Genomic DNA, 15,821 nt, shown 5'->3' with positions numbered 1-15,821 from the left:
AGAAACTATCCTGTCCATTCTGACTTCGAAGATTCCAACCTTTGGCAATGATAAGAGAAAGCCACTCATGTAATTGTTTAGGGTCATCATCTTTCCTATTGCCTGTTTGTCCCAGCATAAAGTTTCTTACTGCGAAAGGTTCTTTGGCTGTTTTTGCAATATGTATAATGTGTATAGTAACCTGACCAAGCCCGCTCAGTCAGTCAACAGGTTCTCCAGCATAGGAGTGAGGATTAAAAAGAAAAAAGACAATTAGACAAAACTGCAGCATGACCCCAGTCAATTCTGAGACTGGAGGCAAACTTAATTTTCCCAATTTTAATTACATGCAAGTATTAAGGGTGAGTAGTACAATGAGGAACAAGCAAGACAATAAACAACGTCCCATGATTGCTCCCGTGATCACTGTTTCTAAGGACCCAGCTATACCACTCCTGGGCATATACCCAGAAGATGTTCCACCATGTAATAAGGACACATGCTCCACTATGTTTATAGCAGCCTTATTTATAATAGTCAGAAGCTGGAAAGAACCCAAATGTCCCTCAATAGAGGAATGGATACAGAAAATGTGGTGCATTTACACAATGGAATATTACTTAGCTATTAAAAACAATGACTTCATGAAATTCACAGGCAAATGAATTGAACTTGAGAATATCATCCTGAGTGAAGTGACTCAGTCACAAAGGAACACACATGGTATGTACTCACTGATAAGTGGATATTAGCCCAAAGTTTGGAATACCCAAGATAGAATTCACAGACCATATGAAGCTCAAGAAGAAGGAATACCAAAGTGTGGATGCTTCAATGCTTCTCAAAAGGGAGAAAATACTCAAGGGAGAAAATACAGAGACAAAGTGTGGAGCAGAGACTGAAGGAAAGGCCATCCAGAGACTGCCCCACCTGGGGGATCCATCCCATATACAGAGTTACCAATCGGAGAAGCTATTACAGATGCCGGGAAGTGCTTGCTGATAGAAGCCTGATATAGCTGTCTCCTAAGAGGCTCTGCCAGATCCTTACCAATACCAAGGCAGATGCTCACAGCCAACCATTGGACTGAGGGTGGGGTCCCCATGGAGGAGTTAGAGAAAGGGCTGAAGGGGCTAAGGGGGCGTGCAGCCCCATGGGGGGAGCAACAGTGTCAACCAGCCAAATGCCCCTCAGTGCTCCTGGGGACTGGACCATCAACTAAAGAGTAGTACACATGGAGGTACCCCACATAGGTGGCAGAGGATGGCCTTGTTGGACATCAGTGGGAGGAGTAGCCCTTGGAACTGAGGGGGTTTGATGCCCCAGTGTAGGGAAATGCTAGGGCAGGAAGGCAGGAGAGGTTGGGTGGAGGAGCACCCTCATAGAAGCAGAGGGAGGGGGATGGAATAGGGGGTTTCTGGGAATAGGGGAGACCAGGAAAGGGGATAACATTTGTAATGTAAATAAAGAAAATATCTGATAAAAAAAGAACAGGAAAGGTCTGGGATGATAGCTCAGTTGCTAAAGTACTGACTGTTATGCCTAAATTCAGCCCCAGACCCACATTTTAAAAGCTGGGCATGGTGACACTCATATAATTCCAGTGCTGGGGATGTGGATGCAGATCCTTGGGGCTTGCTAGCCAACCAGCATAGCCTACTCAGCCAGTTCCAGGCCAGTGAGATATCATGCCACCAAAAACAAGGAGAATGGCACCTGAGAAGTTATGCTTCCAGAAATACACATGCACTCTTGTCGTGTGACAGACTTTTCCTGGGAAGACACAATAAACAGTCTACTCCTGACAGATAGGGAGCCCACAAATGACCAACATACAGATACCACCAAAGTCAAACTTTGTGAGCCACTGAGTTTTATTGAGGTTATTTATAGGGGCAGCAATGACTCAATCACCAAAGCCCTTGCCAACATGGATAACAGCTCACAAAGCCTGGAAATCTGGAGCACGCTGTATAGCTTATAGGCAGCTCAACAAGAGTGTTCTTTTCAGGTGGCTCAGCTGGTCTTGGATTCTTCCAGGCAGTTGGGCTGATCTCTGCTTCTTCCAAGAAACTGTCTGCCAGGGACTCAGCAGTGTTTACTGCTGAGTAAACACTTAGGAGAGAGCTGGCCTAAGGAATCTGGTCAGTTTCAGAGACTTCCTAAGCTATTTTAAGTTGTTTATTTTCTGTCTTAAGGAACTTCCCTGCAGGAGGGGAGTGCTTGATTCTTGGAAGAAACAGCTACTCAACAATTCTGCATGCGTGTGTGTGCGCGCACACACTCACACACACACCAAAGAGCAGAAAGAAAAGCCAGCTAGATATTTAAGAAAGTTGAGACCAGAGATGATGGTGCGAGACATGTACATGTATATATTTTTTTGATGGATGGAGCAAAAGGCCCCACGAACAAGTTCCACTGAGTAAGTGCCAGCACAGAAAAATCTCACTCATTTTGGATGAAAAATAAGCTTTAACCTTTATTGCTCAGAGGAAAAAAAAAAAGCTTCTACCTTTTTATTGTTGAAAGTAAGAAAGAAAAAAAAAACCCTAAGTAAGAAAAACCCTTGTCCTCTTTATTGCTGAAAGAAAAAAAAGCCTCATCTCTCTACTGGTGAAAGAGAAAACCTTTTCCTTTTTATTGCTGAATGAAAGAAGTCTCGTCCTTGTCCGTAAGAAGAAGCCTGCTTTCTATCCTAGTGCAATGAGTCCACGACACATGAAGCTTTACAGAACTCGAACTGCAGCTTCTATACTAATGAGGGATCAAAACTACTCATATACATTTAGGAATTCTATAAAATCATTATTAGGATTATGAAATTATCAATTTTTCTACATAGCATCACTACAAGAGAGTACATTTTCATTGATCTGCAGAAAAGCTACCCAATAGGATGGGCTAATGCCCAAGACTCATTAGAATATGTAATAATGACAGGAAACACACATCAGCAATAATAATCAATCCTAAGATGAGATTTCTGAAGGCCCTGCAATTCAGAACAATTCAGAATTTACCCATTGTAGCCATGCAAACGCAATGGGTCATCTCCAGGAAAGTCACCTATCCTAGATGGCTCCTGACAAAACGCAATGGCACACACACATCAACTAGTAGAAGGAAAGGCCAGATACTGCAGTAGTAGCTTTGCTAACTGGGGCGGGGTGGGGGGGGGAGCAGGTTCATTTGAGGCTTGTCTGAGGAATGCAGACAGGACTGATAGAAGTTGCTGGTCGGTTGGATCTGCAGGTGAAAGTGCAGAAAGAGACGCAGAAAGCCCTTAGGTTTCTGGCTTGTCCAACAGGGACAGGTGTAAAACTGGAGAAAAGGCTAGAAAGGACTTGGATGGGGATATCAGAAATTTAGTTTTGAAAACATGAGAGTTATATCCAGAAGTTATACGCTATAGCCCCAATTTCACCCATAGTACCCTGGCTATCTTAACCACTTATAACTTCATCTTTATTATTTTTTAGTATGGAAAAGTGTGTGTGTGTGTGTGTGTGTGTGTGTCTCCTAGAGCACAAGACAATCATAGCTAGCAGCTGTGGACAATCGGAAGCAGCCCTATATCACACACCTGGGATTAAATAAAAAAAATTCCCATAACATAACTGGGTTTTAAAAGAAAGCAGAATTCTCCCTACACTACGCTCTAAGTTCTTCCTCCACACTGCCTTGTTTCTTTTGGTACTGCACAGATTAAGCACACACCCTCTCTGAACTAAGACCCTACTTTCTTATACTGGGACCGTTAGCCTTCTCTTCTCCCAGATTTAAAACTTCCCAAGGTTTCCAACAGCTTACTTTCATCTCCTTTACTCTTCCCATTATCCCGGCAGCAAGGAGGTCCTCTTGAGCTTCCCCTGTACCCTGTGGTTTCTTTCTCTTCCCAGACTGGCAGCCTAATTTGACTCACTGATCACTCCGTAACTAGACTGTTGTGGCATGCACTGCTCCAGTCTTTCAAGTTACTAATTTTCATACACACACGGCTGCCCTAGAATATTTTCCTGAACATTATAAGGAATTTGGGTCTAGTTCACTTGCCTGGCAGACACAGGCCCGGGTTGCATTTCCAGCACACAAAAACGCATCCCCATTTCGAAAAGAATGAAATATGTTTTCATTAGCCTAGTACTGAAGCCTTTCATGATCTTTCCTGTTCCACTAACATAGAGTAGGGTTTTTTTTTGTATTATTCATGGATTTATTTATTTTGATGTGGGGGACAGGGTTTTACTAGTAGCACTGGCTGGCCTAGGCTGGTCTCAAACTTGTGATTCTTCTGCCTCTGTTTCTTGAATACTTGGATTGCTGGCACATGCCACCAACTCCAGCTTTCTTCTTTGTATTGAGATTGTTTCTATGTTATTAATTGTGTGTGTTGGGGGTGCTCCTATGCAACGGAGCATGCATATGGAAGGCAGAGGACAACTTGCAGGAGGTATTTTTCACTTTCCACCATCTGGAATCCAGAGATTGAATTCAGGTCATCAAGCTTAGCAGCAAGTACCTTTACCTGCTGAGCAATCTTGTCTGTCACAGTTCTTTGTTTTTTTTTTTTTTTAATCTAAGCTGCTCCTTCCAGTCAGCATGCCCTCTCATCCTCACCAAGCACAGTATTGTGTATCTCATAAGATATTCTGAAATACTAGGAAGAATCCTACTTAAGCATTTATTGTTAAGTACTTTATGCCTATTGAGTAAGCTAAGCACCCTCCATTCATTATCTGGCTCTGTTATTAATATGGTTTCTAATGAAGTAGCCTTATTTTATCTATTATAATGCAGATTCCCTGAGAGTACAGTGTATCTTTGAATGCAAAACTAAAGTGTACACTTAGTTCATAGAAGTGCTTAACCGTGCACTTAGTTCATAGAAGTGCTTGGGTAACTGAATGATTACAGTGCTTTGAAGTAGTTCTATAGACAAATACAAATGAAGCATAACTTGTTCCATTCTAATTGGAGAACAAATGCATCTCTCTCTCTCTCTCTCTCTCTCTCTCTCTCTCTCTCTCACACACACATGTACATACCTCAAGATTGCAAGAATGTTAAGTATTGGGATACTAAATCGAATACTGACCACAGGTATAGCAGAAAGTCAACCTGGAAGCATCAAATTCACACAGTAAAAGGAGTATTTAGATGTTTGGTGTTAGGTAGACCTAATTGTGGATTGTTTTCCTACCTCAGTGTGTGACTGAGAATAATTTTCACCCTTCAAAGTACATCTGCAAAGTGGACATGTTACAGCTTCCTTCACAGAGCTGCTGAAAGGATTAAGATAATACCCAAAGTGCTTATCACAAAACAAAAGGTTAAAGCAAGCTAGTCTTTTAAAGAAAGTACAAATCTGCGCCTGTCTCGGAGGCCTCAGTGTGTCAGTTGAGGATGGTCTGAGTGCTGGGAGTCTGGGAATTGACCAGCTAGGCTCAGATCTTGGAGGCATCCAGAACCCCCAAACTTCTGGTGGAAATAACACTGCCTGGGGACACACTAACGCCCTGCACACCAAACCTAAAACATTTGCCCTAACCGTTATTTAGCTTCAGAAGCAAATGAAAGAAAAAGTGGGTGTGTGTTGGGGGGTACTTGGGAGAGAACCCGTGCTTTTCATCACGTGAAAGCTCCACAGTCCCTGTCTCAGTTTTAGGAAGGTGACAGCGGATTTGTCAGAGTGGATTATTGGAGAAGCTGTTAATCTCTTTCAGACAGTAGTAAAAAGTAGCGAACTAAAGTTGCAGCACGAAATTTACTCCGTAAACATTTCAAACAACCCTCAGAGTCTTAGTATCATTAGCTAACATAGCTGGGAGGTGGTCTTGCCTGCTATTGAATGTATATTTTACCTCTATTTAAATATTTAAATGATATTTGCAGTTTGAAAACTTAAAAGAGTTCAGACTCTTAGCGCCAAAACTTGAAACCGCGCGTTTTTTAGTGTTTAGCTGTGTTTCTGTTCTGTTACCATACTCCTTTAAAACTACATCTCCCAGCATGCTTTGGAGCTGGTCTGACCTCATTTCAAATGGCCCCGTAGGGCAACAAGGCTGGTTACTTTTGACCGTGCTACTTGTGCCATGAAAAAATTGATCCCAATTGGCAGTTATTTGGTTTTTATATCTGTCAGGCACCCTTTTTGAACTGTGGTCATCAGTAGAAGGCATCTGGTCTGGAAGGGCCCATCCATCCCTGTAGCTGGACGAGGGACCAGGGAAACTGTCTCCAGCGATCTAAATAGGAGGGAATGTTGACAAGGGAGCACCGCTGGGGCTGAACAGAGGAGCAGGAACTGGAGCTCAGGCTGAGTCTGAAAACTGTTGGCTCCAGACTTTGGCTCGCGGACGGTTGGAAGTGGGAGATGGAGATGCCAGAGGAACCCGCCAACAGTGGGCATTCACTACCCCCGGTTTATATTTACAGTCCCGAGTATGTCAGCATCTGCGACTCCCTTGTGAAGGTCCCCAAACGGGTAAGAGAGGTCTGGATCAAAGACCACGGTTTGCGGGGATGGGGGGAGGAGGATGTGAAAGGGAGTGCGTTAGGAAACGGGAAAACTGGACTGAAGGATATCTTCAGCCAAAATTTAACTAGCAGTGCCAGGCACGCCAAGCCGAGCAGAAGGAAGTGCCTCGTTACCTTCAGAGAGCGCAGGGGGGCATCCAACGCTCGAGTGGGGGCGGGGGGCGGGGGAGGGGAAGGATTGGCGCAGAGGTGAGTGGAGTTACCAATGGGAGGTCCTGGACCACAAACTGTTAGGAGAGAGTATTCCATCACTTGCCTTAGTAAAGCTGGGGAGCTTCGAATCTTGGCGATTTTGAGACTCTGTGTTTGTCTTAAGTGTATTCTGTTAAAGTGACAGAAGGGAGGAGAGAGAGAGTAGTTAGTTCTCCACGCAGGCTGTTGTTAATGGCACGCAGGGTGTTGTTGTTAATGGCATTTCAGTACTTTGGACCTTAAGGAGACTGTTCTGCCTTTCTTTGATGCTGTTTCAGGCCAGTATGGTCCACTCTCTGATCGAAGCCTATGCCCTGCATAAACAAATGAGGTAAGTACATTGACCTTTCTGAACATGATCATTTATGAGGGCAGGTGTGTTCATAGCCTTAATACCTTGTCTCTTCCTAGTGGGACTAACCAGCGAGAAATGCTGCGTTCAAAAGATAAAAAGAAAAAACAAAACAAAAACAAAAAAAAGCTTGTGTGGGAGTGGAGTGTTCAGTCTTTGTTAGATGCCTGTAGTTCCGGAAGAGCTTGAGAATACTTGGGAAAGGCACACGAAGGGGTTAAGATCCCTCAAAAATGGGACTTTGCTTCTAGATAGGTGAGGAGGTGTTAAGCTGGAAAATGTTTTGGTTTATATTTGGTCTGGATTTTGTTTGTTTTCTAAAGCTAGATTTGGGGATGTGGGTTCAATTTGAGACTTAGATCTGCTACCCCACCCCCATCACCACCAAACTTTAAACTGGTCTCTGTTGACCACACAAGTAAAGCTAGCTACATCCTTCTCAAAAACAAGCCAAAAACAAGCTTTCTGTTGATCGCCAATTCTATATTTAATGCCATAAATGAAACTATTATGGACCTGGCACATGTCAAATCAGGTTTTCTCATTACTAACCAACTAGGTGACTGGCTAGATCACCTAATGCTGCATTTTCTTCACAGAAAGTAATATAATAGGTTTTCATATTTTATTCTTAGTATTAAGTCATTTTTAGTGTGTACATTCTTTCAGAATGTGTTGTTGTTGTTTTGAGACAGGGTCTCACTGTGTAGCTCTGGCTAGCCAAGAACTGTTAACATCAACCAGGCTGGCCTTGACTTTACCAAGAACCACCTGCCTCGCCTCCCAGGTGCAGGCTCAGCAGGTGTGCAGCACCAATACCCTTCTAGGAATGTTTTCCTCCCTACGCTTAACTCCTATGTTCAGCAAAATAACTACTTGCCTTTCCTTAAAAGTATTTTAACACTTGGCCTTTGGAAGGCTGAGACAGGAACATCACAACTTCAAAGCCAGCTGGGTAACTTAGCCACACCCTGTCTCAAAATACAATTTTTAAAGGGGTTTAAGATAGTGTTCAATATGTAGAACACTTGCCTAGCATATAGAGGGCCTAGGCTCCCCCACACAAAATTAACACAAATATTTTATTGCAAACAAGATGTCAAAGCAAAGTCATTAGCTTGCTGCTGAGTAGTAGTCAGTAGTCTTTCCTTTTAGGGTGGAGTGAAACAGATGGGAAGGTGCTACAAGACAACAATTAGAAAAGGCTGGGATGGCAGGGCTTGGTGGCGCACGCTTTTAATCCCAGCACTTGGGAGGCAGAGGCAGATGGATTTCTGGGTTTGAGACCAGCCTGGTCTACAGGAGTGAGTTCCTGGACAGCCAGGGCTACACAGAGAAACTCTGTCTCAAAAAAAAACCAAAAACAACAAAACAAAATAAAACCTGGGATACATAAAACAAAAGCTTGTATACAAAATTGAAACAATGTCTCTCTACATAGCCTACCTAGGCTGCCCTAGGACTCACTACCAGAGACCAGGCTGGCTTTGAATTCACAGAGATTCCTCTGCCTCCCGAGTGCTGGGATTAAAGGTGTGAGCCTTTGTACTAGGCTCCTTGATGTTTTTATTTTAAACACTTTATTACATTGCATTTATTTATTTTGATGGGGCTCGGGGGCCTGAGGGGTTGGTCAAGTGCCACAGTATACACGTGGAGGTTGGGAAAGAACTGGCAGCAGCTGCTTCTCTCTGGCTACCATGAGGAGCCTGGGGGGTAAATTTAGGGTTTCAGTGACTGCCCCTGAGCCATCTTGCTGGCCCTAAAATTTTATTTTAGTGGACACTTTGTTCATCTCTGGTGATATAGATGTGTACTTGAAGAAAAAACAAGAATCCTTGATTTTGTCTATATATTTAACTTTTGAGGTTGACCCACAGGATTTCAAACACCTTGATTATACTAGTTGCCTAAATATCCTACCTGGACTAATTCGCAGTAAACTCATAGTTGTACTTCCATTCAGAAAACATACATGGCGCCGTTCTGTGGCTAGAGCAGTGCTCCTTCCATTTGAATGGGCAATCATCTTGTTAAAATATATGTTCTTGGTAGAATACAAATTGGTTTACTAGGCTTAGGGTGAGACTTGGGCTCTGGCTTTCTAAGGAAGAAATGCCACGCTGCTCGTATCTTGACTGCCTGTTAGTGGCAAGGGTTAGAGAACATTCCTGCAGCAGAATCTAGAAGAAGAAATGGGAAATCAGCAGGGAGAAGGCAGAAAATCCATGAAACTCACTTCCTTTATGCTTGTTCCGTTTGTCCTTTACTGTGAGGAGCTGATTGAGAGGGTCCAGGCGTTTCCTCCATCTTTCCTTCCTCTGGGAGATAACTGGAAAAGACCAACTAATAGAAACGTTTTCTATTAGCAGACTCTGGGGAGATGGCATAGAAAAAGTAAGAACATTTGTTGTACAAGCACTAGGACCCAGGTTCCCCAGAATGTACAGGAAAGGCTGGGTTTCGTCACACGTACCTGTAAATTCAATGTCTTGGCAGGGGTAGACAAGAGTCTGAATAATTGGTGGGGCTTGCTGATCGCCAGTCTAACTCCAGGTTCAGATTCAATGACAGACTCTTTGTCTCAAGTGAATGTGCATGAGAGTTAGAGCAGGACGTGTGACATCCTTCTCTGGCCTCTGTGCATGTACAGACTTGCAAACTCCCATGCGTAGTACCCTGCTCCATAAATAAAACCTTTTTATAGTTGACTTCTCTTTTTCTTTGAGACAGGGACTTACTGAACTCAGTTTGATCTAGAACTTGAAATGTAGCCCAGGCTGGCCTCACACTCACCCTCCTCCTGTGCTATGAGTACAGATAATTGCTTCCATAGCTAACATGTTACCCTTATATATTTGGGGGTGGGTGAGAATCAACCATAGCGCCTTGTACATGTAGATTTTGTATGACTGTGCTACATCCCCACTCCAATTTCCCTCCTGTTTACACCAGTATTGATGATCATTGTCCAAGAAGTTTGTTATATGTTATTCCATCTCTACATAAGGTCACTAAGTTGACTCATTTTATAAGTGAGAAAGCTGAGGTATAGAAAAATCAACTTGGGGCTAGAGAGATGGCTCAGTGGGTAAGAATACAGACTGCTCTTTTGGAGGTCCCGAGTTTAAATCCCAGCAACTACATGGTGGCTCACAACCATCTGTAATGAGATCTGATGCCCTCTTCTGGTGTGGCTGAAGGCTGCTACAGTGTACTTATGTATAATAATAAAGAAATCTTTGGGCCCGAGTGAGGAGAGGCAGCAGAGGCCCTACTTTCAATTCTCACAATCACCTTACAGCTACAGTGTACTCACATACATAAAATAAATAAAATCTTTTAAAAAAAGAAGAAAAAAAGAAAAGTTAACTTACCTGAAGTTATAGAAGTAGGAAGTCTAGAGTTAGAAAAGGAATCCAGTTCTCTGGCTCCAAATTCTGACTGTTTGATAGCCACGCTGCCTGTTAAAAGAAAGATCCACAGGGATAGGGATACAAGGTTTAGCACTAAACATCTGACCAAAAGGATTACTCAGTCCAAGTAGCAGCAGATTTAAATGTAAATAGCTTTGCCAGTTTGTCACACGAGATGTGACTCACAGAGTCAAGTTTATATTTTAGTCTTTTAAAAAATAGTTTTATATTTGCATATTTTGTGTATATGAGTGTTTTGCCTGGATGTGTGTATGCATGCATTTTCTGTGTATGAGTATTTGCCTGCATGTGTGTGCCTGGTACTTAGCCAGGTCTGATGAGGAGGTCATATCTGCAAATGGAGTTATGCATGGTTGTCAGTCACCATGTGGGTGCTGGGAAACGAACCTCAGTCTTCTGCAAGAGCAGCAAGTGTTCTTAAACCCTGAGCCATCTCTCCAGCCCCAGAATTCTTTCAAAATGTTATTTTTTCTTTATTTACCTATTTATTTATCTATTTATTTAGGGGGATGTGTGGGCCGTAGAGCACATGTGGGGATCAGAGGGAAGTCAGTTGTCTCCTCCACAATCTGGGTTCCAGGGATTAAACTCAGGTTGTCAGGCTTAGTGGCAGGGGCTTTTACCCACTGAGCCATCTTGCTGGCCCTGGGTTAGTGAGTTCTGTGTGGCTAAACCAGAGACCTTGATCCATGATTATCTGTTTGAGTTAAATACAATTCTTTTCAACTATGTTCCTTTACCTAAAACCTCAAAGGAAAGATCTGGCCTCTTGCCTGTCCTTGGTGGGGTCAGTATCGTAGATGGAAGACGTGAAGGCTAAACAGTGTAGTGTGTGTTAATGACTTTAGTTCACGGGAACCAGAAGTTGCCGGTTCTCTTCTCCATTCACACGGTTGGCTGCTGTTTCCAGCACCTTGCGTACTCTGGGTCTGACTCATGGTTCTATGTTCGCTCTATGATTTTTAGGATAGTGAAGCCCAAAGTGGCCTCCATGGAGGAGATGGCCACCTTCCACACTGATGCCTATCTGCAACATCTCCAGAAAGTCAGCCAAGAAGGTGATGAGGACCATCCAGACTCCATAGAATATGGACTAGGTAAGGTCTTCTCATGCAACAGTGGAAGATCAATAGTCATCCCCCCCAGCCCCCGCCTGTAGTTATATTGCTTATGTTAGTCTCTCCCTATGCATATGTATAGTGTATGTATGTATGTATGTATGTATGGGTGTGGCAGTGTGCATGTGTCTGCTCATACACACATGGAACTAAAGGTCAATACCGGGTGTCTTCTTCACTCACTCTACACCTTAAGAATGCTGCAGTCCTAATGGCAGCACTTAGGTCTACTCTGGCAATATGTATGTATGTATGTATGTATGTGTGTGTATATGTGCGTGTGTATATATATACACACATAGATATGTATATGTGTATATGTTTATATGTGTATATATGCAAATCCAGCTTCCCTGTAATCATATATTTCAAATATAGATTTATTTGGTTTGGGTCTTTTTTAGTTTTATTTTTTGAAACAGTGTCTCACTACTGTAGCCCTGGCTGGCCTGGAACTTGTCTGTGTCTATCTTCCAAGTGCTGGGCTTAAAGGTGTGTGTCACCATGTATGGCATGAAGTAAATTTTTATATTCTGGCCAAGTTTCCTACCTTATCTTTCACTAAGAGATTTATTAGGAAGATGGGTTTATAGAAGGACACTAGATTGGGAATCAAGACACTGGTCCAAGGCTTGGGTCTATATGACTACCGGCAAAATATATCACCTCTCAGGTCTTGATTGACTGCTGGTGGGATCTGAGAAGTTCATCTTGGAGGCTTAATCCTTTCGTTGTCTTCGCTCCTGAACCCTGGAGATGTGTCTGTCATTGGAGACGAGTCTGTCTCCACTGGAGCTGAGGACAGCTCAGAAGCAGCTTCTTAGTAGACCATGCTGTTGTCCTACCTCAACCTCTCCAGATCATCTTTAACAGGCTTCCTTGCTTTTGTCCCCAGGTTATGACTGCCCAGCCACAGAAGGGATATTTGACTATGCAGCAGCTATAGGAGGAGGTACAATCACAGCTGCCCAGTGCCTGATTGACGGGAAGTGTAAAGTAGCCATTAACTGGTCTGGAGGGTGGCATCATGCAAAGAAGTAAGAAAACAACCTCTCTGCTTTCTGACCCTTTCCTCAGTCAGCTTCTCAGTTATATAAACCTGTGGACTTGTTGTACTGACACGCAAGGGAACCGTGTGTGTGTGTGTAGCATTTTATAAGGTGTTCTGAAAACATGCAAGTGAAGATAGATGACCTAATATAGTGGAAAGCACTCAACTGAAAGTCAAGGTGTCTGAGTTGTATGCTTTGTTTCCTGCAAACTTGGCTAAACCTCCCACTGCCCCAGTTTCTTCATCAGTAAAGCATAGAGCTAAACAGTCTACATACACAATTCCCTGTCTTGAGGACTTGGCTCTAGAAACAGGAACAGAATTGGAATGACCAGAGGACAATATAAATTATGATATTAAGGGAATGCGTATAATTATACAAGACAAATAGAATAGCAGTAAGGAGAAGTTAGTCATGAAAGCCTTGGGAGAGGTCTATGTATGTGAGTACACTGTAGCTGTCTTCAGACACACCAGAAGGGGTGTGAATGTCCCATTACAGATGGTTGTGAGCCACCATGTGGCTGCTGGGAATTGAACTCAGGACCTCTGGAAGAGCAGTCACTGCTCTTAACCTCTGAACCATCGCTCTGGCCCACTAAAGGAGTTTTTTAGTAAGTAGGCATTTGATGAGAGTAGACATAGAAGAAGAAAACTTTAGAACAATCAAGGGGTTTTACATTACTCTATCCAGGGAAAGTGAATACATGGATATCTCTCTTTCTAAGGAAAAAACTGGTTCTTAGGTGCTCTTTGCTTAGAGAAGGCCTTTTGGAGTGTGTGTGTGTGTGTGTGTGTGTGTATAACTCCCTACTCTGTCTGACATAAACTACAAGGTCTTAGTCCACATCTGGAATCTCAATGGCTGTGTTAGAAGTACTTACTACTTGTTAAGGAAGGGAGTCAGCTGGGTAAAAGACAGCAGCTGTCTTAGTACCTGCCAGTGTGTGCAGCCAATCAAGCCTTGATCTTCAGTTAAAAACAAAACAACATTTGATTCTTTCAGACTGAAAGTCAGCACAATTTTCATCATATGCAAATTTACATAGTAGTGTGGTATCCTTTTTGAAATGTATGGGTTTCCTAGCTAAAGGAGGCCTTGTGAAACTAAATATCTAGAATCTACGACCCAGGCAGTAGAAAACTGATACTTTAGTAATGATTTTGAATGGTCTTAAACAAAGAGACCAACCTGCTTTTGTTAGTTTTTGTTTTACTTTTTAAAGTGTAAAACTAAAACAGGAGCTTTTCTTATTCAAGCAGAGAAGCTTGCTCTGAAGCCAGGGGTTCCCTGTCCTTTGGGCATGTAGAGGAAGAAAGTCCTACAGTGTCCCTGAGACGCTTGGCTCTGGCAAGTGTGCTGTCATTTCCCAAGTTTCTGACCACTGCAAAAGGCCTGCTGGGGCCCAGGTCAATTTCAGACCTTCCTCCTTATACCACCATTTTCCAGCCAATGGCCATATATTTCCATGGGATCAGTCGTGGCTGGCTGCATGCAAGTTCAGCCGTACCCACGTATCACTCACTGTTTAGGACAGCTTTCCATTCAGCTAATTGTCTGGAAACAGACAGACTTGTGGTAAATGGAAAAGACAGACTTTGCGGGGATTGAAAGACTTTGGACTTGCTTCAGGTCTGAATTCTGAGATGTTCTTGGCACCCCTAGAGCCTCTCTGAAGCGGGGCTACAAGCTTTTAAGCTTACATGAAGCTAGGCATGACCTGTTATTGTTACTAGAAATTTTGGAGATGCCCAACCTGGAGTGTCCCTTGTTCATGGGCAAACTGGGGTCTCCTCTTGTGCTTTTAGTCCAACTAATTAAAGAATTTAAGAATAGACTCAAGCTAGGCATAGTGACACATGTTTTTAATCGTAGCACTCAGGAGACAGAAACAGGCAGGTCTCTTAGTTCTTCTACTCCTACTAGGACTGTGTAGTGAGATTCTGTCTCGGTAAAATAAAATAAGCTCGAGGACAATGACAATTATTAGTCTTTAAAAAGAAACCCTTAGGGCAGGCAAGCTGTAAATTGTGGTAGCTGTCAAGGAGGCTGCGAAAGAGGAAGAGAGAAAAGCATGCCTTTTGTAAGCCAGCACACAACAGAAATGAGGGGTTGGGAATCAGGGGTAGAAATAACATCAGGGAAGAGTAAGAAAACACAGAGTATCTGGAGAAGCAGAATGGCCAGTATCTGAAGAGAGAGATACAGAAGGAGAGATTGATTGATTGATTGATTGATTGAGTATACTTTTCTAAATGATTCAGAAAAGCAAGCAGGCCTAACCCAGCCAAGGCTTGAAAAGCAACTGTAGTGCAGGATGGGGAGGGGCAAAGGGGGGGGGAAGGTGTGGCTATGGCTTCTGGGAAGGAAAAGTACGCCCTCTGATTAAGGATGTAATTAATTGTTACTCCCATCTATAAGCATGCCTTTAGGTAGGCTCTTGGACTTGCTCCATTAACTCTTTTATTTTGAGTAACTTGGACTGTTAACTTAGATTCTGATTTCTTATCTCCTCCAGATATCCTAACAGTCTCTGCTCTAAAGATGTTGCCCTGACATCATTTAGGAGATAGGATGAAACTGGGGACTGGGTAAAACCCATTTCCATCATGGAAAGCCAGAGATCCAGTTCCAAAGCTGTCTACCAGATGCTCTTAGTGTCTGGACTGGAGTTCTGCTCACGGCCACATGTAGGCAGGCAGGGGTGCTCATTTGGGAGGAGATAAGGAAGGAGAGCTCCCTTTTAGCACTTGGACATTCCTGGAATGGCTGCTTTTGGGGATCCCTGCCCTAAGCTACCCATCAAGTTTCTATGTCCTGTTCTTGTCACTGCAATCTCACTATCTATTTAAACCTCCTAGGTATACAGATTCATAGATCCTATTTATTTCTTAAACCAGCATTGATTAAACACTGCATGTAAGGCACAAGTTTCTTATCTTTAGTCATAAGATAGGGAAATTGGAGCCAACTTTATTTCCCCCCACCCAAATGAAAAAAAATCTTTATTTGAAAATATTCAGGTGCTGTCAGGGTTCTGTTGTAACTAGCTTCTCGAAAACTTTGGTAGTATTAAAATTGGGAAATATGGGCCACAGGCCTCATCCGGCCGGATCAGCGCCGGGGTAGCGGGAGCTCAGGGTTGCCTGAC

At 43.1% G+C, this 15,821-nt stretch overlaps 1 protein-coding gene across 2 annotated transcripts in view; it reads left to right on the top strand.

Annotated features, from left to right (window-relative positions):
* The first annotated feature begins 6,036 nt into the window (after positions 1-6,036).
* Positions 6,037-15,821, top strand: part of Hdac8 (histone deacetylase 8) — a 249,831-nt gene continuing 240,046 nt past the window's right edge. For both annotated transcript variants that reach the window (XR_003835670.1, XM_021153064.2), the window contains exons 1-4: positions 6,037-6,466; positions 6,990-7,042; positions 11,467-11,597; positions 12,514-12,655. Coding sequence is in view for 1 of the 2 variants with exons in the window: in XM_021153064.2 (XP_021008723.1) it covers positions 6,356-6,466; positions 6,990-7,042; positions 11,467-11,597; positions 12,514-12,655 (437 nt within the window). In the remaining variant the exon portion in view is untranslated. The remainder of the gene's footprint in view (positions 6,467-6,989; positions 7,043-11,466; positions 11,598-12,513; positions 12,656-15,821) is intronic.

Source organism: Mus caroli, chromosome X, assembly GCF_900094665.2.
Source record: "Mus caroli chromosome X, CAROLI_EIJ_v1.1, whole genome shotgun sequence".
Lineage (NCBI taxonomy): Eukaryota > Metazoa > Chordata > Mammalia > Rodentia > Muridae > Mus > Mus caroli.
This window is presented reverse-complemented; position numbering and strand designations above follow the sequence as displayed.